Source organism: Mesoplodon mirus (genome assembly GCF_964341445.2).
Source record: "Mesoplodon mirus genome assembly, chromosome: 6".
Lineage (NCBI taxonomy): Eukaryota > Metazoa > Chordata > Mammalia > Artiodactyla > Ziphiidae > Mesoplodon > Mesoplodon mirus.
In genome coordinates this window covers 136,642,100-136,666,122 of record NC_138982.1, presented here as the reverse complement: position 1 = coordinate 136,666,122, position 24,023 = coordinate 136,642,100, and the positions used below count along the sequence as shown (strand labels likewise).

At 45.2% G+C, this 24,023-nt stretch overlaps 1 protein-coding gene and 1 pseudogene across 2 annotated transcripts; one reads left to right on the top strand and one right to left on the bottom strand.

Moving 5' to 3' along the window:
• Window positions 1-1,202: 1,202 nt before the first annotated feature.
• On the bottom strand, window positions 1,203-11,011 carry LOC309806033 (annotated as a pseudogene). Its single transcript has 2 exons — window positions 10,732-11,011; window positions 1,203-2,251 (listed from the first exon to the last, which is right to left on the bottom strand). The product of its transcript is annotated as an uncharacterized misc_RNA (transcript).
• Window positions 11,012-15,543: 4,532 nt separating this feature from the next.
• Window positions 15,544-19,950, top strand: KCNE1 (potassium voltage-gated channel subfamily E regulatory subunit 1; the record flags this gene model as incomplete). The annotated part of the gene is made up of 2 exons (XM_082625117.1): window positions 15,544-15,568; window positions 19,525-19,950. Exon 2 carries the CDS (start codon window positions 19,576-19,578, stop codon window positions 19,948-19,950), a length of 375 nt encoding a protein of 124 aa, XP_082481243.1. The 5' UTR covers window positions 15,544-15,568; window positions 19,525-19,575.
• Window positions 19,951-24,023: the final 4,073 nt, after the last annotated feature.

Genomic DNA, 24,023 nt, shown 5'->3' with positions numbered 1-24,023 from the left:
ACCTCTAAGAACCACTTTATGAACCCAGAGATTTTCATATATAACACTCTATGTCATTTAATATCTTATTGTTTCCACTGTGTTTACTTCTTCAACCAATGAGCTAAGTAGACATATATTGGTTTTTTGGTTCTCAGATATAAGAAAGTTTATTGACTATGTATTTATTATGGATGCATAACTTTAAAAAAAAATAAGAAACAGGATTTATTTTTCTATGAAATCTCTAATCCATGTTCCAGCCAATGCATGGAGCGTAAATCAAGCCCCATGTAGACTCTTGGTAAAAACAATTGTAACTTTCTACAGGGCAAAAAAAAATCAGCATTTTTTAAAACTGGAAAACAATTATATTTTGGAAGAACTCACTACATAAGGTGACAGAATTCCAAAATCAAATTACTTGAAAATATACATTGCAATTTCTTTGTACAATAGGTGAGAAAAATCTACAGTATAGAGAATACAGGCAAAGAAATATGAAGGGCTGAGGAAAAGGGTATGTGGGTAAACAGCATTTTAAATAGCAAACCCAGAAGTTAAGTAGAAAGCCTGTAGCTGTGCATGATTTATTCATCCAATATTCACATTAGGTAACTGAGGGCAAAAATAAAACCAAATCAGAATTTTTTTACTGTTTGGGGTACATTTCAATAATTTTAAATCTGAATTGAATTCAGAACCAACTCTTTTTAGTCCTTGGGGATAATGACTGAATTCAAGAGCTCTCAACAACGAAAACATGCTATTGAAATATCCAATCCAAGAGATGGATGCAAATATAATACAAAAGGCACCTAGTGACAACCATTCCTCTGAAGTCATCATTAAAAATCAAATAGTTGCTTATTGAGTGTTTCAGTATTTGCACTAAATGATTCGAAAACTTCCTGGTAGACAGAGGAGATAAAAGCAAAGGGAAGTGTGTCAAAACAAAGAAGATACAAAGTTTAGTAAGTGAAAAGAGTTTAATGAAGCCTCAGTAGTTTAAAGGAAATTAAATGGAAACTTTTAATCCTAACTGCTTTTTATCTGACATGCTTTAAGGAGTCTTTTAAAACTGATAAGAAACAATGAATAGGAAAAGAAAACCTGCTAAAATCTTTTTAGAATTTACATGATTCTTATTTTACTACAAGAAAGCATTATTGGGTACAAGGTGTGTTTGTGGATGTACATGAACAGTATATATACTTTCCGGATCATGTTGTGCTCTATACAGGTCTTTACAATTCTTCCTGAAGGTTAAAACAGTTCTTTAGAATTCAAAATGCGTAATCATCTGTAAGTTGGCACTTGTTAGGCTCTTGTCAGCATTGATACTGACATGATTTATTTCAGTCCGGTTCCAGCCAGTGTTTGCCAAATTCTTACAACATAAGTCCAGCAATAGGTGGGTAGAGTGCAGGAAAAACAGTGCCATGTTTCTCAGTCGGAGCTCCTGAAATGAGTGAAGTTACAGCTGTTGAATAAATGTCACTCAAAAGCAGTCTCTTGCTTTTTCTTACACAGCGGGCAACTTTCCTTTTGAATTCTCCATTTCTGTCTTCCCTCCATTCTTTTGCAGGATCAACATTAGCAGGTGAGTCTCCATTAGGATCTGGCAGCATAGAAATGACACTAATCATGATGGTTTCCACGGAGTGAATAGGCAGCCAGTGTTCCTCTGGCTTTTCATAGCCATATTTATCTTCCCCTGGCTAGTGAAGAATAGAAATGCATGCATCACCATTTTTGTCAACATTTGGGTGCCAGATTTCTGTAACGAATTTCATTTTAGGAGGTCTAAGGGGATAGTCTTTTGGGAAAGTGAGATAAGCCTGAAAGACATCGCCTTCATAAAATGTATCTGGAGGACCAATAATGACTTTCCATCGATAGAGATCATTGTCAACTATTCAAGTTGCTGAAAAGCCTTCCACTGGATTTTTACTGAGTTCTGCCAGCTGTCTTCGCAGTAGCACTGCAGACTGCAACTCCGTCAACCTCCCCACCAAGGGCCCGGGCTGGCGTCGGGGCTTCCGAAGGACTGGGGACAGGCTCTGGGGCTGCTGGACCTGGGTGTGCTGAGGAACCCAGGCCCACACGACGGGAGCGCCGAAGGCGACAGAGGCTGGGCTGGGGCAGTGCCTCGCTGCCCGTGGAGTCCGCTTACTTCTGCTTTCCTCACAGCGCCTCACGCCCGGAAGGGGAGGGTGCCCGTGCCGCCGCGGTGCACACAGGGCAGCATTTTTTCCTTTTAAAGAATATTCTAGATGTTTTTGTGCAGATGAAAAAGTTCACATATTACATGGGTCTGTGCTCTCTTCGTTTATGTACTCAAATGTTCCCTCCCTGCTGTCAATTCTGCACAGAGGAGGCATGGATCATTGCTCTGCAGCTGCACTAACGAACGCTCCTATCTCCATGTCGCTCCATAGTTTGGTAGCCTAGAACCACGGTATGATTTCACTTTATAATGCAACTGGAGCAACTGGAAAGTTCTGAATTAAAGTCTTCAGACCTTTTTTGAGTGCCTACTCTTAAATCACCAGGAAATGCTTCCCACCAGCTATCTATTTTACGTTTGGTAGTGTATATATGTCCATGCCACTCTCTCACTTCGTCACAGCTTACCCTTCCCCCTCCCCACATCCTCAAGTCCATTCTCTAGTAGGTCTGTGTCTTTATTCCTGTCTTACCCCTAGGTTCTTCATGACATTTTCCCCTTAAATTCCATATATATGTGTCAGCATACGGTATTTGTCTTTCTCTTTCTGACTTACTTCACTCTGTATGACAGACTTTAGGTCCATCCACCTCATTACAAATAGCTCAACTTCATTTCCTTTTATGGCTGAGTAATATTCCATTGTATATATGTGCCACATCTTCTTTATCCATTCATCCAACGATGGACACTTAGGTTGTTTCCATCTCCTGGCTATTGTAAATAGAGCTGCAATGAACATTTTGGTACATGACTCTTTTTGAATTATGGTTTTCTCAGGGTATATGCCCAGTAGTGGGATTGCTGGGTCATATGGTAGTTCTATTTGTAGTTTTTTAAGGAACCTCCATACTGGCTGTACCAATTCACATTCCCACCAGCAGTGCAAGAGTGTTCCCTTTTCTCCACACCCTCTCCAGCATTTATTGTTTCTAGATTTTTTGATGATGGCCATTGTGACTGGTGTGAGATGTTATCTCATTGTAGTTTTGATTTGCATTTCTCTAATGATTAGTGATGTTGAGCATTCTTTCATGTGTTTGTTGGCAGTCTGTATATCTTCTTTGGAGAAATGTCTGTTTAGGTCTTCTGCCCATTTTTGGATTGGGTTGTTTGTTTTTTTGTTATTGAGCTTCATGAGCTGCTTGTAAATTTTAGAGATGAATCCTTTGTCAGTTGCTTCATTTGCAAATATTTTCTCCCATTCTGAGGGCTGTCTTTTGGTCTTGTTTATGGTTTCCTTTGCTGTGCAAAAGCTTTGAAGTTTCATTAGGTCCCATTTGTTTCTTTTTGTTTTTATTTTCATTTCTCTAGGACATGGGTCAAAAAGGATCTTGCTGTGATTTATGTCATAGAGTGTTCTGCCTATGTTTCCCTCTAAGAGTTTGATAGTGTTTGGCCTTACATTTAGGTCTTTAATCCATTTTGAGCTTATTTTTGTGTATGGTGTCAGGGAGTGATCTAATCTCATACTTTTACATGTCCCTGTCCAGTTTTCCCAGCACCACTTATTGAAGAGGCTGTCCTTTCTCCACTGTACATTCCTGCCTCTTTTATCAAAGATAAAGTGACCATATGTGCGTGGGTTTATCTCTGGGCTTTCTATCCTGTTCCATTGATCTATATTTCTGTTTTTGTGCCAGTACCATACTGTCTTGCTTACTGTAGCTTTGTAGTATAGTCTGAAGTCAGGGAGCCTGATTCCTCCAGCTCCGTTTTTCATTCTCAAGATTGCTTTGACTATTTGGGGTCTTTTGTGTTTTCATACAAATTGTGAAATTTTTTGTTCTAGTTCTCTGAGAGATGCCAGTGGTAGTTTGATAGGGATTGCATTGAAACTGTAGATTGCTTTGGGTAGTATAGTCATTTTCACAATGTTGATTCCTCCAATCCAAGAACATGGTATATTAAGAAAATGGGAATAGGAACACACATATCGATAATTACTTTAAATGTAAATGGACTAAATGCTCCCACCAAAAGATACAGACTGGCTGAATGGATACAAAAACAAAACCCATATGTATGCTGTCTACAAGTGACCCACTTCAGACCTAGAGACACATACAGACTGAAAGTGAGGGGATGGAAAGAGATATTCCTGCAAATGGAAACCAAAAGAAAACTGGAGTAGCAATTCTCATATCAGAAAAAATAGACTTTAAAATAAAGACTATTAGAAGAGACAAAGAAGGTCACTACATAATGATCAAGGGATCAATCCAAGAAGAAGATATAACAATTGTAAATATGTATGCACCCAACATAGGAGCACCTCAATACATAAGGCAAATACTAACAGCCATGAAAGGGGAAATCGACAGTAACACATTCATAGTAGGGGACTTTAACACCCCACTTTCACCAATGGACAGATCATCCAAAATGAAAATAAATAAGGAAACACAAGCTTTATATGATACATTAAACAAGATGGACTTAATTGATATTTATAGGACATTCCATCCAAAAACAATAGAATACACACTTTTCTCAAGTGCTCATGGAACATTCTTCAGGATCATATCTTGGGTCACAAATAAAGCCTTGGTAAATTTAAGAAAATTGAAATTGTATCAGGTATCTTTTCCGACCACAACACTATGAGACTAGATATCAGTTATAGGAAAAGATCTGTAAAAAATACAAACACATGGAGGCTAAACAATACACTACTTAATAACGAAGTGGTCACTGAAGAAATCAAAGAGGAACTCAAAAAATACCTAGAAACAAATGACAGTGGAGAGACGATGACCCAAAACCTATGGTATGCACAAAAAGCAGTTCTAAAAGGGAAGTTTATAGCAATACAATCCTACCTTAAGAAACAGGAAACATCTCAAATAAACAACCTAACCTTGCACCTAATGCAATTAGAGAAAGAAGAACAAAAAATCTCCAAAGTTAGCAGAAGGAAAGAAATCATAAAGATCAGATCAGAAATAAATGAAAAAGAAATGAAGAAAATGATAGCAAAGATCAACAAAACTAAAAGCTGATTCTTTGAGAAGATAAACAAAATTGATAAACCATTAGCCAGACTCATCAAGAAAAAAAGGGAGAAGACTCAAATCAATAGAATTAGAAATGAAAAAGGAGAAGTAACAACTGACACTGCAGAAATACAAAAGATCATGAGAAATTCCTACAAGCAACTCTATGCCAATAAAATGGACAGCCTGGAAGAAATGGACAAATTCTTAGAAATGCACAACCTGCCAAGACTGAATCAGGAAGAAATAGAAAATATGAATAGACCAATCACAAGCACTGAAATTGAAACTGTGATTAAAAATCTTCCAACAAACAAAAGCCCAGGACCAGATGGCTTCACAGGAGAATTCTATCAAACATTTAGAGAAGAGCTAAAACCTATCTTTCTCAAACTCTTCCAAAATATAGCAGAGGGAGGAACACTCTCAAACTCATTCTACGAGGCCACCATCACCCTGATACCAAAACCAGACAAAGACGTCACAAAGAAAGAAAACTACAGGCGAATATCACTGATGAACATAGATGCAAAAATCCTCAACAAAATACTAGCAAACGGAATCCAACAGCACATTAAGAGGATCATACACTATGATCAAGTGGGGTTTATTCCAGGAATGCAAGGATTCTTCAATATACACAAATCAATCAATGTGATACCCCATATTAACAAATTGAAGGAGAAAACCCATATGGTCATCTCAATAGATGCAGAGAAAGCTTTCGACAAAATTCAACACCCACTTATGATAAAAACCTTCCAGAAAGTAGGAATAGAGGGAACTTTCCTCAACATAATAAAGGCCATATATGACAAACCCACAGCCAACATCGTCCTGAATGGTGAAAAACTGAAAGCATTTCCACTAAGATCAGGAACAAGACAAGGTTGCTCACTCTCACCACTCTTATTCAACATAGTTTTGGAAGTTTTAGCCACAGAAATCAGAGAAGAAAAGGAAATAAAAGGAATCCAAATCAGAAAAGAAGAAGTAAAACTGTTACTGTTTGCAGATGACATGATACTATACATAGAGAATCCTAAAGATGCTACCAGAAAACTACTAGAGCTAATCAATGAATTCGGTAAAGTAGCAGGATACAAAATTAATGCACAGAAATCTCTGGCATTCCTATACACTAATGATAAAAAATCTGAAAATGAAATCAAGAAAACACTCCCATTTACCATTGCAACAAAAAGAATAAAATATCTAGGAAGCAACCTACCTAAGGAGACAAAAGACCTGTATGCAGAAAATTATAAGACACTGATGAAAGAAATTAAAGATGATACAAATAGATGGAGAGATATACCATGTATCTAGCATTTCTGCATCTATTTTCAGAAGTGATATTGGCTTGTGATTTTCCTTTTTTGTCCTTTTTTATCCGGTTTGGTATGAGTGTTCTAGCTTCATAAAATGAGTCAAGGATTTTTGACTGTCCTTCATATTATATTTCTTCACATGTTTTAGAGTTTTGATTTTTAGGCTCATTTTGAGTGGGTTTTTGTTTTTATTCTTTTCATTTTTCTGCTCACCTGCCTCCACCCCACCCAATGAGCTTTTACCTGATGATCATTTTGTGATAGCTTTCACCTTGACTCTGTGACTTCATTCTGGACCAGTTTTTATAAAGGCAGTTTGGGGTTTCTGTGCCATACTGATTGTGTGGACACCCATGCCATCATGAAGCCAGCATGTGACTAGGCTCAGTTTTTGGCTGGGGCTTGGGTCTCCAGCCCCACATTCCTAGACTCTTATTCTTCTAAAATATTGGTCTGCAGGAAATGGAAAGCCATGGGGCTCCCACCCCAGTTCTTGACTTAAGCAATGTACTTAGTTTCTGTCTGCCATCTTGGGTGTTTGTGTCTTGGGTTTATCCATAGGAGCAAAACTCCCTGCTGATTTTAGACAAAGAGCCCCCTGGGTCAGAGGCTTCCAGGAGTTTTCTTCTGCCACTGTTGAGCCAGATATCTCTTTTTAGCTTTCTATTTTTATGCCTTATCTGTCATGGCTTTGTGTTCAGGCTAAAGGATGGATCAAAGCAAGAACTCATTGACCTGCCTTGTTCAAAACACTCTTCCCTATCTTTCTTATTTTCAATTTACTGCCTTGTCTCACAGGGATTTAAAGAAACTATTTTACTTCATGATGCCAATGCAATGAGTCAGATAGAGCAGGTGTTCCTATCACCCCAAGTGACAAATGAGCAAAACAAGAAACAGAGAGTTCAGGTGCTTTAGTTCAGGTTTAGGGAATAGCTGGTTACCTGCAGAGCCTGTTCCCCCAGAGCCTATCCCAATTTTACTCTTTACTCAACCTTGCCGCCAAGAGAAATAGAACACTGAATGATCACGGCATTCATTAAAGACAATTCCCTTGACCAATTTTTCAATGCTTTTGATACCTTGAGCATTTTGTAATTTCAAGAATAGTATCAGAGGAGAAAATGTCCGATCTGCTGTCACGGCACTGGATTTTAATTTAGATCGTGTCATTCCCACTTATTCCTCCCATTTACTTTTCTAGAACAAATTTCCAAGCTCCAAAGTTCAATTCCATTCAGTTCAATTCAGCAAATGTTCACTGAGGCTCTGTCGTGCTCAGACAGCACCAGGTGGTATGGTCTGGTCCATGACTGGTCCAGAAAGGGGCATCCCCCAAATCACGCACAGATGAGCAACTCGTTTTCCACTCAAGAAATATCTAGGAATCTCTTTCCACATGCCAAGCTCCTTGCTGGTCGTAGTAGATGACTGAAAGGCAAGTCCCTTAGTAGAACATGTCCCTTGGTAGAGCTTACTGCTGGAGGACAGCCGACGTGGTCATTGATTCTGACATGTGAGGCAGAAAATGAAGAGTGGTGAAGTGGACCATGCAAGGATGGATGAAGAGGGCTGGACTGGGCCAGGAGATCAGCCCTGAAACTCTTGTGAGATTCCTGGTAAAAGTCGATACAGACTGGCCTTTGGTAGGGGTTTCAGAAATGAAAAGAAGTCCTGAGATCACTGTTGGGGGTGGAGGGCATAGTCATAGGTGACACCCTGGTGCTGTTGGAACCTGCACAGCGGTCCCCAGCAGAGAGAGAAGATCACTTCTGCCAGAAAGTCTTTGTGTGTGTTGGTGGGGACATGGGGGAGGTTAGCAAAAGAAAGGATATTTTAGCTCTAATCTGCAAGATGGGTGAATTTGAACATACATTTGATTGGGCGCTCTACAACCTACCCACAGAGGAACTCAATAAAGACTGAATTGAACTGACTAGTCATCCAGGGAAAAGATTTATTTATTGGGAAAAATTGTAAGGAAAGGGATCCGAGTTTAAACTAGGACACTACTTAGAATAAGGATTCAGTTTGAAAATCAAGATTGTTGTCAACCAACAAGGACCTACTGTCTAGTACAGGGGCCTATGCTCAGTATTTTGTAATAACCTATAAGGGAAAAGAATCTGAAAACGAATATATAAATATAACTGAATCAGTGTGATGTACACCTGAAACTAACACGATATTATAAATCAACTTTACTTCAATAAAAAATTTTTAAATAAAATAAACAATTTAAAAAATTAACAAACAAAAGACTGTTATCAAAATCTTTTCACTGTTTACAAATTTTGCACTTAAAAATGAACTTTTTGGCCAACCCAATATTTTGGAATTTGCTTTTCTAAAGATTTCCTTTGAATATTTTTCCTCTCATCCCCTTTTGAGTCATGCTGGACACCACCCCTGATTTCTTCACTTTTTCTTTCAATCCCCGTGGAGGACCTGCAGCAACCCACATGAATCCAGACTTCCAGGCTGAGGTCCTGGTTGAAATAACACAGAAACCATGACAATGGCTGTGGACAGTCCGTTTCTAAAAAAAAGTGACCTTCACACACATTCCCAGAAAGGCTGTCTGCACTGGTTTTAAATTCAGGCTTGCCAATGCATTTCCATTTCAGGCACTTTGGCCACAAGAGTGCTTCTGTGTTATCAGGAATTGGAGGTACACTGAAATAATCTCAGACATGCAAAGAGCTGAAGAGATGCTAATCTCACTCCTGCGTCTCCTTGTTCTTTGGCTGAGTAGAACAGCCAGCATATTGTTACCTTCGTGATTTTTAAATCCATAGCATTTAAAAGGATTAGACATATGTCAGTGTAAACTGGACGGATTGAGGGTTTTTTTTTTAAACATAAGGACTATGCTTGTATTCAAATGTCAAACAATGTATGTGTAGGTTTAGTGTTCTTTCTTAGACATAAATAACATTCCAGGCTGTAATTAATTTATCCATGTTCCTATCAGCACAGCATTATTCCAGGACATAAAGGGGTGGAGAGAGGCGGGGGGCGGGGGCAGAAAACAACACTGTTATTTCTTTTGGAAAAGCTTTCTTAATTGGATTTGTGCTCTTTTCATAACAAGGTGAAGGCTGTGGTTATTTGTCAAATGCAAGGGCAGCTGGGATGCCTGAATCCATGGGTCTGTAGCCAGCTGCGTCGTCTTCTTTGAATGACTCGAGGGTGACAAAAATTAGTGCAAGTGCCCCTGAGACCTGGGCAGAGGCTGCTTAAATGACTATTTTAATGGACAATCTTGCCATCCACCCACCAGGCAACACTCAGTGGCACCATGCACTGCAGAGCCCCATAGAATTGATGCCACAGAGTTGAATTTGTTTTATGGGAAAGACAGTCCTTGCCCTAAATCAGCAGTTCCTAACACAGCAGCCAAGAATCATCTAGCACATCAGGGGTCCATAAGTCTGCGGAATTGTAGCTAAAATGTTGCACGCGTGTGCATTTGGGGTAAGGGTTGGGGAGAGCCATAGCTTTTCTCAGATTCCCAAAGGAATCCTGAAAAATCCAGAACCATTGCTCTAAAAGGACAAACAGAAGATACACATCTGAAACAGCCAAAAAGCACGTGCAACACAACATCTGAGCAAGGCCAAAACAAGTCAATGAGGAAGTGAGTTCCCAGGTGTGCAAAGTGAAGGAACAGCCAGAGAAAGGGCATTGCAGGAACTTTTTCCTGGAAGGGAAGGGCCTAGAATAAAAGTGACAAACTCAGTCCCTGCAGAACCAGGCAGGGCATTCCATAAGCGGGGCCTGCTGAGTGTCCTTGTCAGGGAGAATGTGGAGTTTGCATTTTTCTGGAAAGGGCCTGGTGCCCTCAGCTCCTGCCTCTTGTTCTGTCAAATATGAGCATAAGTTTCTAAATCCACTGGGTTTTGTGAGAGAAGCCAAAGTCTAGGTATTTAGAATAAGAGCTCTCAATTTTTTTAATCTAAAAACCAATTCAAAATTAAAGCTAACAGGGACTTCCCTTGTGGTCCAGTGGTTAAGACTCCGCACTTCCACTGCAGGGGGCACAGGTTTGATCTCTGGTCAGGGAACTAAAGATCCCACATGCCGTGCGGTGCAGCTAGTCTAAGACTAGCATTCCCTAGTCTTAGACCTTTGCTGAAGATCTGGGATTTGAAAAAGTCCTGAGCTCCAGCTGAAGGATTGGAGATTCAATGACCATCATCAACCTCTGGTTTGTTAAGCTGGAAGCAGAGGGCCGACCCCATGAACAAGGGCCTGGAGCAGGGGGAAAAGATGGGCAGTGCCCAGGGGATGGAGGTGCCTCGTTTGCTGGTCGGGGAACTCAGAGGGGCAGAGCCCTGGGAAATGAGCTTGGGAGCTGGAATGGCCTGTAGGGTCCCAAGCAGGCTGGGAGTAGTTTCTTTTTGGAACAGGATCAGCCCTCGAGAGGGTTTTAGAAGAATGCCAGGAGAATACCGCATTTGGGAAGGATGCATCTTGTGTGCAGGACTCCCACCTAAAGAGGAGTCCTGGGAGGAAACTGAAGCTGGCCTCCTGTGACCAAGTGAATCAGGTGGGAGCTGTTGGCTAAGGAAAGGGGACAGAAAAGTTGCGAGCCTTGAATGGCCAGTAGAGAAGACGCAAACACGTCCAGCCACCTGCGTGGGATGGTGATGGAGCTGGGGCGGCCGTGGGGGGACCACACCCGAGGCAGCGCAGCCGGGCTCTCTTCCATCACTCTGTACCTCCTCACCCGTCACCGGGGGCAGGATGGGGACTTCAATGACCTTCCTCCTCCTTGTCTTTCTCGTGAGGAGGAAGTACTGCAATTTTCACGTACACGGCACCCAGGTTATGCTCTGTGGCTGCTCCAGAAAAGTCGCTGGCTTTCCAGGTGTTTCTCACGGACAGGTGAGAGCTGCCCTCGAGGATACCAGAAGCTGTGCAGTAAGGGTCAACAAAAAAGAAGGAAGGGGTCCTAAGGGAAAGGAATGCTCCCCAGGCTAACACAGAGGCATCTGGATGTCAATGGAACAGCAGCCAGAGGAAATGGCAAAGAGCTATCTGCACGATCCTGGGCTCCATATGTGCGTCCTGGGTGGGTTACAATGAAGACAGTCCTCTCTGGGGACAGGGACTCTGTTTCTCTGGCAGCGTGTGGAAAGGGTTAGAAACTTGAGCAGGATCTCTGAGCTGCGAGTTGAGATTTGAGATCTTCCTAAGAAAGAACGAGAAGCGGCTGGAGCTCTGGCTTTGGATGTCACCTGCATTGAGGGGGGAGCTCGTGGAAGATGATGATAAACCCACCGAGAGGAGCAGGGCCCACATTTGCCATCCCCTCTCCCAAGGGACAGTTCCCAGTGAGGGGACCAAGAGGAATGGAGAAGGTGGAGGAGCCAGAGAAAAAAGGGAAATGACTCGAGGACTTTGTCGCTCTGTTGTTATGCTTGTTTAAGACCAATCACACCTGCACGATGGGAAGAGGCGAGAAGGAAAGAGTAAAAGGAGAAGGAAGAGAAAGAGAAAAGAAGCCATTTCAAGTTCGCCAAAGGCAACAAAATACTCTCTTATCCGTAATTGTGTTTTATCATTACAAACAGGGCATGACAACAACGGTATCACTGCAATAAAATAATTCATCACACGTCGGATGGAGAGAACCAGGGAGAGAAAAAAGAATATCACCACTCATTAAGACTCTGTGCTTGCTGCCACTGCAGGGGGCATGGGTTTGATCCCCGGTGGGGGAACTATGATCCCGCATGCCGCAAAAAAAAATCACCACTCCCAGAATACTTTACTTTTTTTTTTTTTTGGCTGCGTTGGGTCTTCGTTGCTGTGCGTGGGCTTTCTCTAGTTGCGGTGAGCAGGGGCTTCTCTTGTTGCAGAGCACAGACTCTAGGTGCATGGGCTTCAGTAGTTGTGGCATGTGGGCTCCGCAGTTGTGGCTCACGGGCTCTGGAGCACAGGTTCAGTAGTTGTGGTGCACGGGCTTAGGTGCTCCGCGGCTTGTGGGATCTTCCCTGACCAGAGCTCGAACTGGTGTCCCCTGCATTGGCAGGCAGATTCTTAACCACTGCGCCACCAGGGAAGTCCCTACTTTACCTTTTTGAAGACATTTCCAAACACACAGTCTGCACAGTAACTGGGTGACAGGTGGGCAGACATCGACCGCCCCATCCCCTGACAGGGGGGTCTCTGCAGTTGGTCTGGAGCACACTGTCCATGCATGTTTACCTGGCCCATGGATTATTATTGAAAGAGTAGCACATAAATTCTACAGGACAAACATTTTTGCTTCAATGATCCATTTTTTCCTTCCTGGTGGAGTCCTTTTGTGGAAAGGTGAGCCAAAAGATACTAAATACATACAGCATGACCTTGAGGGGGTAGAATGCAGAGAATTTTCAGATAAAGTTTATGTCTTTTTTCCTAAATATTAGAGAATATAGTTATTGCAAAAAAAGGAAAGGAAAACATAGAATATATAAATAAGAAAATAAATACCATGTAAGCCCATCACTAGCACACAGAATTAACATCATGATGTGTTTTCTTACAGTCTTTTGAAATAATGCATAGCATCTTGTATGTACAATTTAGGGGTTTGCATTTTTCACTTAACATTACAAACTATTTGTAAACATTATCTTAATGACCACATAAAACATTCCAGTATGTAGAATAATATTCTATTATATGTAACATAATGTAACCACTTTTCTATTTTGAGACATTTAGATTCTAGTTATTTTAAGTAAAACTACAAAGAACTTTTCTATGCATAAAGCTTTTCTACAGTTCAGATCCCCTCCATAGAACAGATTTCACACAGTATAAATACACACCAAGGCTATGGACATTTTAGAACTTTCCAGAGTGGCTGTGTGGGTTTAGACTAGCACCTGTGGGCAGGGGAATGCCAGCTCTGCCTGTGCTAGCTGGGCTGCGTCCTAAAGTGCCACATCCAATGGACCCCCTCCCACGCCTTCAGTGGCCTCCTCCCCAAGAGAGCCCCCAGGCAGAGGCTCAAGCAGAAGTGACTGGCCCAGGAAGACTAGGAGGGTCTGAGAAAATGTCTTCTATCTCTAGGTCAGGAATCTAATTTCTCTGTTCCCTGCCTGCAGACCGCAAGCCTGGACCTTATTCCCCAGCGCTTTCACTGTCGTTTGGGAATTGCCCGTCTCACGCTCGCCAACCCCCTACCCCTCCCCAAGCTGGTAGGCAGCTGCTGTGAAATTTGCCTGGAGGTTCCTGGGGCCAAGGCTCAGTTTGCTCCTGGCGGCCTGAAAGGCTGTTCCCACTGCCCCAGGAACTTCGGAGCTGGGGTGCCAACGCATGGGTGGCTCCAACCACCGACACCTGAGCACGGGGACCCCTGTCTGTCTGGTCCACAGCTGCACCCCCAGCTCAGGACGGGACACCTGTCAGTAGGTGCTCAATAAATGCTTGCCGGTAGTTGCATGGCCACTGCTGGGGTTCAGGACGCAGCTTAAAGGAGTCTGCTGTGGTTTTGAGCTGATCTGAAGTTCTTGTTTGGAGATGTGTGAAGGAGTGTTTGGCGAGTGCTTGGCCGACAGTGGGGTTCTCCGGGACGGACTTCTTTTGGCCACTGCGGCTTCTTGCCTGCCCGTCCCGAACTCCTCAGGAAGGTGTATCTGGCTGGCTGGCTGGCTGGCAGTTCTTATACAGACTCTCTGCCGGCTCTGCGCTTACCCCGGGTGATAGAGCGCTTGCTGGAGACGCAGGGTGCGGAGGATCCGGGGGGCCCCGGGATGGCCTGGGGTGGCCCGGGGGCCGCGGGCTCGGCGGGGACGCGCGGGGACGGGGCGGGGCGCCCTGTGGCTCCGGAGGCCCCGCCCGCCCCGCCGCGCACTTGCCCGCGGAGCGCGCCGCCTGGGGCGCGGCTGTCGGTGCCCTGCGCTTGGCTGCCCTGGACCCCGCTGCGCTCCCGGCTCTCTCCGCGCCCCAGACCTGGTAAGTCAAGGGCTCCTGGCTCCCGGCTCCTCGCCCGGCGCGCGATGCCCCAGGCCGGCGACCCTGAGCGGGCTCCAGGCACTCAGTCTCAGCCCCTGGGCCACAGCGGGCGCCCCCAGGCAGGAGGCGCCGCGACCCCCTTAGTGGGAGACAGAATCGGTGGCTCGACCTCACGCCTCCTTTCCCTCTGCCTTCTACACTTCTAGAACGCATGCCTAGAAAATCATCTCACCACCAAACAACGACAACATTTTCCCATTATTATTAAATTACAGTCGTTCCTGGAGAAAATTGGGAAAATACTTAAAAGCATCCAAAGAAAACTAAAACCGCCCATGATCCCAGCCCCCCGCTTGGTTTCAAAGACCTCCAGATGGGGCAATATTTGCAAACACACCCGGCCTCAAAGGGAATCTTCTGTGGCTTTTTTTGGACCAGAAAAGTCTCTTGGGCCTTGGCATCTCCCCAGGGAAAAGGCAGGGGACACGCAGAACGTTACTGGTATCTGATCTTGACTGTAGTAACTGGGGGAAATGTGGAACTTTTAGAAGAAAGTGGACCCAGTAGCAGTCACGTGTTATGTGCTGAGTATATCACGTTACTCGGCCCCGCCCCATCCCCGCCCCCTGCCCCCGACCCTCCATTTTTCAGACTGCTATATGTGAGCTGTTTGAGTCCACTTTTAAGTTAAGAAGGAGCTTCCAGCTCCATTGAGGAAGGGCCTTGTCAATAACCACGTTGTCACGTATGGTCACCATGGCGGGGAACTTTGCTGTGATCACACCGTTGCTTTAATTCATGTGATGAGTGAATCGCCAGAAGGCGCTGTTGACTGTGCTCTATGGGTTTCTAACCAGGGGGCAAAACCCCTCCGCTTGCTCGGCTCGGTTTCATGCTGCTCATCCGAGATGAGCTGAGGACGGGTCTGAGGAAGGCATTCTCAGCTTCCAGAATATTCAGGTATGTCTTGCTTTTGACAGGTTATTCAAAAGTGGATTGTTTTGAAAATAAAAGTACCCCGTGAAGACATCAGAGGGATTCACTCCTGTCACCTTAAGTCTCTGAAGGCAGACCCGGTAAGACAGTTTCTGTGTGGTTCGGGCTTTCCAGTAGTTGAGGGGGACATTTATTCACTCATGCATCCGTGCATGCACTCCTGCATCTGTGAATATTGGCTGTGCTCCTGCCACATGCGAGACACTGTTCTAGTCTTCGGGATACATGGGAACAACACAGGCAAAGATCCCTGCCCTCAAAAGCTTACATTTTCATAGGGAAGACAACCAATAGACAATGAACAGAATAAATAAGAAAAACTATACTAGGTGCAGGTGATCAAGTACTACGGATAAACAGGAGAGCAAGATAAGAGTTACGGGAATTGGGGAGAATGGGTGAAAATTAAGCTGTATTATTGACAATTACTGATGGCTTTAAACCTTTTTAGGAATAAGGTGGGTTGCAGATATAGGTAGTTATTAATATAGTTATACATAACTATATTAATAATATAAAATTTAATATACAAAATAAAGAATGCCAATAAAATAAATATACATAAAAATAATGTAAATTTTATTATATCAAAACAGACTACATTGAAAGAGGTTTTCATTTGCTTACACCAAGCTCTTTCCAGAGTGTATTCTACTTTGTTGATCATTTGCTCTCACATTCACATTGTAGTTGTATTAAATTTAATACTTTGCATGCCCACTGAATTCAGCAAACCCATATGGACTCATTCTGGGGGCTGGAGTGAGGGCAAGGTGAACGATACAGTCTCTGATCCTCCTGAGCTCCTGAAAATGCATAGACGAGCCTACAAATGATTACAACACAGCTTAGAATCTGAGCGGTACGGACTGGGCACTATGAGGGCTCAAAGCAGGGGACGGGACATCTGGAAGGGGCTTCACAGGTTAGCATAGGAGTGCGCTTTTGGAGGACCAGTAGAATTTTGGCAGGCAGACATGGTGGTCATGACTCTCTTGCAGAGCGAGCAGCAAAAGCAAGAAACAGGAAAGTTGTGGGTTTGTTTCATGCCTCCCCAGTCATCCCATCATCCCCAGTTTTCAGATGAGGAAACTGGGGCTCCCCAAATTCATTTACTTTGCTGAGGGTGAGATTCTTCCTTCTATGTGACTTCAGCTCCCCTCCCAGAGTCTGGGAATCCTGCTGCCATCCATTTTCCATGCCAAAATGCTCATCCTTTTTCCAATGTTGAGTTTGACCGGGTCCCTCTCATCAGCTCCCTGGTTCACATTTCCACCTTCACACCCCAGAGCTCCTCTCTGCCACCCCCAGAGAGGTCTGGGATGCTCTTAGCCCTGTGACCAGACTCAAGAACCACACCACACATCCAGCAGGGAGGCGACAGAAAGCCCTTTACAGATCTTTGAGGACAGTCAGATGTGGTGCCTCTGTATAGGTTTCATCCTGACCGTTTGAGAACTTGGCCACCTTAGTGATTCCTCTCCCAGGAGACAGGAAGGTGAGAAGCTCAAGACAAAGCCAGCTGACTGCCTGGAAGAGTCCGGGCCCCTCTTTGCTTCTTTGCTGCTAGGAGATAAATATATCTCCAGAATTTGGACATCGTGTTTCGACAAAGATGAAGACAGTTGACAGTTATTTCCAGGGAAAATTGGCTCACGGAATTCTTGATTCAGTAAGATCGATCATATTCCCCCAAATTCAGCTTATCCATAATTGTTTCTAACCTAATTCTGCTTCCTGAAACAAAAAATGAGGATTTCAAAACTGGATGCTCTTTCGAGGAAATGCTGACAAGAATGGCAGGAATGTCATCCCCATCCCACCTAGATAAGCAAGCTACGGTACCGTCTGGGAGCCGCGAGGAGTAGCTAGGACTGAGCCAGGGCTGGAACTCAGATCCCTGACGTTCCTCTTTCCCTGACTTGCCCCCAGAATCTGTCCCTCTCAGTAGACAGCTTGGAGTCAGCCATGAAAGCCTTGCCCTTTAAGTAAATACGTAAGAAAGAATGAGAGGTGCAGTACTAGGAAATCTGTTCTAAAAGCCGGTTAGTGGTGCTGATATGAGACGGATCTGGAACTCCTGGGAGAAAGGCAGAAGGGGCGGTGTGTGCCGGGAACAGCGTGACATCACCTACTTCCCCCTCTCCCCTGGGTGCAGTTGGAGCGTTCGCAGGATCCCGGGGTGCTGGAGGCCCGCTTGCTGTCCATTTGCAGCTCAGCTCGGCTGTCCACAGTCCCGAATCCTGAGTGATTCTCAGTAGACCGGCAGCTCTGGGGGGACTCAGCTTTGATGGAAAAAAATTGCACTAACCTTCGTTGGGGGGCAGTGTCTATGCCTCCTGCAGAGTCTCAAACACAGGCAGAAGCAGAAACTTCTAGACCCCCACCCCACTTCCTTCTTTCTGGGTCCAATAAGGCCAGTTTGAGAATGTTTATAGCACAGGCTGAGCATCAAACTGGTTGTGTTTGGAGCTGGACCTCCCTGGTCCCTGCTGCTTCTTCCTCCTCCAGCCCCCTATTCCCTGTGCGAGCTACAAAAAGCTGTGGTTCTCGCCAGTGGGGCAGAGGGGTCTTCTGATGGCATATGTAGGTCAGAAGCCAGTTCCCAATTAGGTAGACTCAGTTTTACCTGATACAAGTAGCCGGCTCCTTGGTCCCTTTGAGCTTAAATACAGATCTGCCTTCTCTCTGCAGGGTCCTGAGAACTCCTTTTTCTATGCTAATAAAATGTGAGTCCATGGCTAAAAGTTAAAGTTTAGATGTATTTTTGATTGGAGACGTGACCTTGGGCAAGTCAGCTCACCTCTGTGGAAACCAGTTTTCTATGAAGTTAAGACTGTTGGATCAGCTGGTCTCCAAATCCATTTGAGTCCAACAGTCCTAACTGCGGCCACTAGACAGTGCTTTGGCATTATAATGGATGTGAACTTGGGACATAAACCCACAGCTGTTGTGCAGATTGGGTTCTGTGTTGTTTACACCATGCTGATTATTAGAGGACATTGCCAAACTCATTTTGTGACTCAATACACAAAAACACCACGTGACCCAGCATGCAGGCCTTGAGGGCACAGAAGGCATTTAGCAAAAGCGATACAATAAATTAAGTGTGAAGTCAGCAAAAGATTTTTCGTTAAAAATGTAGAGTTGTTATTTGAAAGGCAGTGAAGTAACTTGGCTTTTCTGGTCCAGCATAAAGTTACGACAGGCTTATCATAATGTTGAGGTGCCAACGTGAGTTAGGACAGGGACAGCTGAGGTCATGGTGATGACTTGAGAATTTCTTTCCGCAACTCCTGTTCAGATTTTCTCAGGGACATGCAAGACCGAAAAAGAAAATCTGAAAAACAAACAAGATTGGAAAATTATGCTATGACCTTATTATTTCTCTTCTTATATAATTCTTTCGGGTACTCTGCAGCACAAAAGACTGATTGGTTGATTTCCTAAGGGCCCACATCATAGCTCAGTGGTTCTCAATCTTGACTGCAAAGTAGGATCACCGGAGAAGCTTTGAAAAGTCCCAATGCCAGACAGGAACCCAGACCAAGGTCTGTCTTCCTCTTCTTATAAGGCCACCGTCCTATCAGATTAGGGCCTTACCTTTATGACCTCATCTAACTTAATTACCTCTGAAAGACCCTACCTCCAGGTTCAACTGCATGAGGGGTTAGGGCTTGAACATATGACTTGGTGGGGAGCACAATTTGGCCCATAGCGTATAAATTAAAAGGCACACGTACGACACAGTGTGTGTATTAAGGGAACTCATTCTGGTGATCACCTATGGAGGTAGGGACTGGGAGTGGGGAATAGAAATAAAAGTGAATCAATTTATCCCTTGATCAGTCAAGGGAGGGCATTATGCTGATCCCAGGTGGCACACACCGTGACCGAGTACTCCTCCATTATACTCTGGTAGGGCACCCCTCTCACTGAGATTTTTAAAAACTGTGTGGGGTGTGTGTGTGTGTTGGGGTGGGGGGGGTTTGGGCCAATACATATTTTTTGATTTCAGGTTGCACTTTTCTTTTAGAAAGTTTTCCTGGAAAGTGCACTCTCCCGCAGTGAAACCTTGACTCCCAGGATGATCCTGTCTAACGCCACGGCTGTGACACCCTTGCTGACCAAGCTGTGGCAGGGGACAGTTCAACCGGGCAACAATACATCCAACCTGGCCCGCAGGTCCGTGGGCCATGATGACGGCAAGCTGGCGGCACTCTATATCCTCATGGTGCTTGGCTTTTTCGGCTTCTTCACCCTGGGCATCATGCTAAGCTACATCCGCTCCAAGAAACTGGAGCACTCCCATGACCCGTACAATGTGTACATCGAGTCTGACACCTGGCAGGAGCAGGACAAGGCATACTTCCAGGCCCGGATTCTGGAGAGCTGCAGGACGTGTTATGTCATTGAAAACCAGCTGGCTGTAGAACGACCCAGTGCATACCTTCCGAGATGAAGCTGTCATCCTGACCTCGAGACTGGTCAGAATTGGACAAAGCCTCCCTGATGATCTGATTTTTCCAATTACATGTTCCTTATATTCTTTACTGCATGAATATAATTCGGGTTTTTTTTCTATCATAAGGGGTGAAAGGTGGATTAATAACACTATATTTCTAAAATCACTTTCCTTCTATAATAGGCTGTGAGCCGTTCCCCAGTATGTGTGCCTGCCTTGTTAATTGCAGCAAAATCCCTGAGATCATGGCCTCTGAGAATAAGAGCTGTCTTTCCCTGACTTCCTTGCAGCTAGCGAGGTCCTGTGTATGAAGTTATGGCCAGTTGAAGTGGGAATGATGAGGGCAATTTCCCAGTGAGCCTTCAAAAGGAAAGGATGCGTCCTCCACTCCCCTCTCTCCCTTTCCTGTGGCTGGGACATGGATCAGGTGGTGAGCCAGTTTGGACTCTGGAAAAGGACAGTGTATTCACAGATGGCAGAGAAATAAGAGTCTGGGTCCCTGGGCCATGGCATGGGGCAGGGTCTGGTCAATCACCAGCTCAGACTTTAGAGGAAAGGGAAACTAACTCCGATCTTCCTTGGGGCAGGGTCTGGTCAATCACCAGCTCAGACTTTAGAGGAAAGGGAAACTAACTCCGATCTTCCTTGGGCCAGTGTGATTTTGGTTTTTGTTAAAGTAACAGAATCAATATCCTAACGAATACGCCTTCCTCATGGGACTGAGACCAAAGGCATCATGTTTCCATATTTGTTGCAAGCACACTTCCCCACTTGCTACGGGACAAGACTTTGCCCTTTTCACTCCTACCCTCACCATGGTGGCTCTATCCTTCCCTTCCTCTCCTGCCTCGTCTTCCTCCCCATGCCCACCCTTCACACACACACATCCCAAACACACGCTCATACCCACAGGCACACACATGCACACAGAAACACAGAAACACACACAGATACACAAGGACACACACACACACTACCTACTCACATAGCGCAGTTGAGATGCAGAAGGAAAAAACTCCTGCTTCAGAATGTGTACCAAGGGGAAGGTACTCAGTTTTCATGGCAGGAGGGAGGGTTGCATCCACCACCTCAAGAGCTCAGGCGAAGGCGTGGGTGTGGGCAAGGGGCAACACATGGGACTGAGGTGGCAAGGCCTTTTGAGGTAACGTGCCCATCGTGGTTGAATAGTGACCCCCCTCCAAAAGGGGTCCTTTTGGTTGAATTGTGACCCCCTCTCTTAGCCCTTCAAGTCCTAACCTGTGTATGTGACCTTATCTGGAAATAAGGTCTTTGCAGATGTGATCAAGGAAGGTAAGGTCATTGGAGTGGGCCGTAATCCAATGTGACTGACATCCATATAAGAAGAGGGAAATTTGGGCAGAGATAGGAGTGATGCAGCTGCAAACCAAGGACCACCAAGGATTGAGGGCCACCACTGGAAGCTGGGAGAGGAAAGGAAGGATTCTCCCGGACAGCTTTCAGAGGAAGCAGGGCCCCAAGACCCCGTGATTTCAGACTTCTGGCCTCCAGAATGGGAAGACAGGGGTTTCTCTTGCTCAAAGCCACTCAGGCTGGGCTAGTTTGTTCCAGCAGCCATGGGAAGCTCACACAGCGCCTCTGCCCTGACCACCCCTCCAGAGACAGCACTTTCCTCCTGGCCCTTCTCCTCACAAGACAGAGATTCCCTTGGAAACTTCCCTCCCAACTGAGAGCTGGGCAAGGGATTCAGGGGTGGAGGCAGACAGTACCAGGGACTTGCTCACGGCAGTGGAAGGAGCCTCGTGAGCATGGCCTGGCCTGAGGGACTCAGAGGACGTGTGACCTGGGTCTCAGCCTTCTTCCCTGGCTGCCCTTGGTCACCTGCGCCGTCCTGAACACTCGCCTGCCTAGGCATTCCTTAAGAGGGTGGAATACTTAAATAAAACATACTTGTTAGAAACCTGCACATAATATAAATTAGAAGCAACACGTAAGTATCGCTGGCCATCCTCCAATAGGCGAATGGGGCCCAGTCCTTGCTTCATGTAATAGACAGCGATTCCTTTGTGGGCTTGGGGGCAGGGCTCCCAATGGGACATCTCTTGGGCAGAAGCCTGGCAGAGTTACTACAGTCCTCGAGACCAGTGGTTATTTGCGTCAGAGTCCTTTGAAAATCTAATGAAAGCTACGATCCCCCCAAATTGCACACAGACACATTTTACCCACAATCTCGGGGGTTCTTGGGCCCCTGGAAACCCACCTGGCATCTCCTGGCTGCGTATGACTTCCCTGCTGTGACAGACACAGTTGGCCCCTAGTGAAGGAAAGCAGGCTGGGCCCGAGAGTTTGGAGAGGGACCCACAGCGCACATGGTCCATAGCGTGATTCACAGCGGCAAGCAGACTTGGGTATTCCAGGCACACAGACTAGTTCTTTATCACCGGTTCCCTTCCCCCCTGAGGTTCCTGCCCCTTTTAAGGCAGAGGGAGATCTCATGAGCTTTAGTCCTCTCCGTCGTTGAAGCACCAGGCATTCAGCTCACTTCCCCTCACCCCTCAAACCTCTTATAAGCCACACATGTTCAAATGCTTGCTACCATATTTAAAATTTTGGGTGAGCATTCGTAGAATGCTTGCTAGGAGCCAGGCACTGTTCTAAGCCCTTTCAAACTAGAATCTCGGTGCTTTGTGTGCAATATTTTATGTGTTCATGGAATAGGACAACATGCCTTTTGAGGTATTAAAAACATCTTTTTAAAAAATTAGAGTCTTTTATCATGATGTGTAGTGTGTGTTTTGTTAATATCACTATGATCCTTTTAGAAAGTGGATGTGGGTTCTTGGGGAGCTCCGGAAAAAGGAAGTATGATTGCCCATGGATAAACTCTGCCATAGACACCCCTGATCCTACAAGTAGCAAACAAGGGAGCAAAGCCCCAGGTGGAGCTGCAGGCAGACTGCCGAGCACCCCCTTCCCTATTACCCAAGCCTCCTGCTAAGGGGGTGGGAGGCTGCCACTGCTGCTGAATCCCAGACGTCCTCAGCCAGGCAGCAGCTTGGACAGACTCTTGATGGACTTGTGAGATTTTACTAGAAGTTGGAAATCTGGATATTTATTTGATTTTTTTTTAAAGTTTTTGGCCTCACCCCACGGCATGTGGGATCTTAGTTCCCCAACCAGGGTTCGAACCCACGCCTCCTGAATTGGAAGGCAAAGTCTTAACCACTGGACCACCGGGGAAGTCTGGCTATTTTTTGAAATCTCCTGATTTTTGAATGTGGACAACTAATTCAATTTATTTTTTTAAATGTGTGGGCCAAACAAGCTATGACCTTGAACTGAATTCTGCTCAAAGACCACTGATTTACAACCTCTGCTTTAAGGAGAAAAAATAGCTCCGGGCCAGCCCCAGGCCACACTTGATAGAAACCAGAGTCAGGGAGGGGAACCTGCATCTGAAGGACTGCCCGCCATGGTGGCAGAGGCAGGTGGAATCACTGGCAGCAACCCCTGAGGTGTGGGCCTGGCCAGTGGACCCTCAGATCCCAGCCCTCTGATAGGATGCTGCATCGGGCTGTCTTTACCTGGCACCTCCCATTCAGATGCCAGGCCCCTCACCCTCTGTCACTAGAGAAGAGGGCATTACAGCTCCAATTTTGCTCTGCAGATTCTTGGAACCAGTTGTGGAGTCCGCCCTGGAGAGGTGGATCCACTCTATGAGCAGACAAACTAGGCTTGTCTACAAGACTGAGGGCTGACCGTGGACTGGGGTACACTAGCCAAGAGGAAGAATGGCATGGCACCTCACCTCTCCTGGAAGCACGCAGCCTGGCTAGGCGAATGGCTCCAGATTAGATAGTCCCCACGTGCAATTCACCAGACAGCTGGCCTTGGAGAGCAAGCTCCCTGAGGTTTAACTAGACCATGGCTGTCACTTAAACTGCTGAGGAAACTGAGGGTCAGCGAGGTTCAAGGACACACCCAAGGTCATCGCTTGCCTGAAGGAGGAAGCCGGCAGGAGGTGTGCTTCCCTAACGTCTGCCCTCACTGACAATTCAGGGGTTCCTGGGGGTCTGTGAGGTGGGGAATGA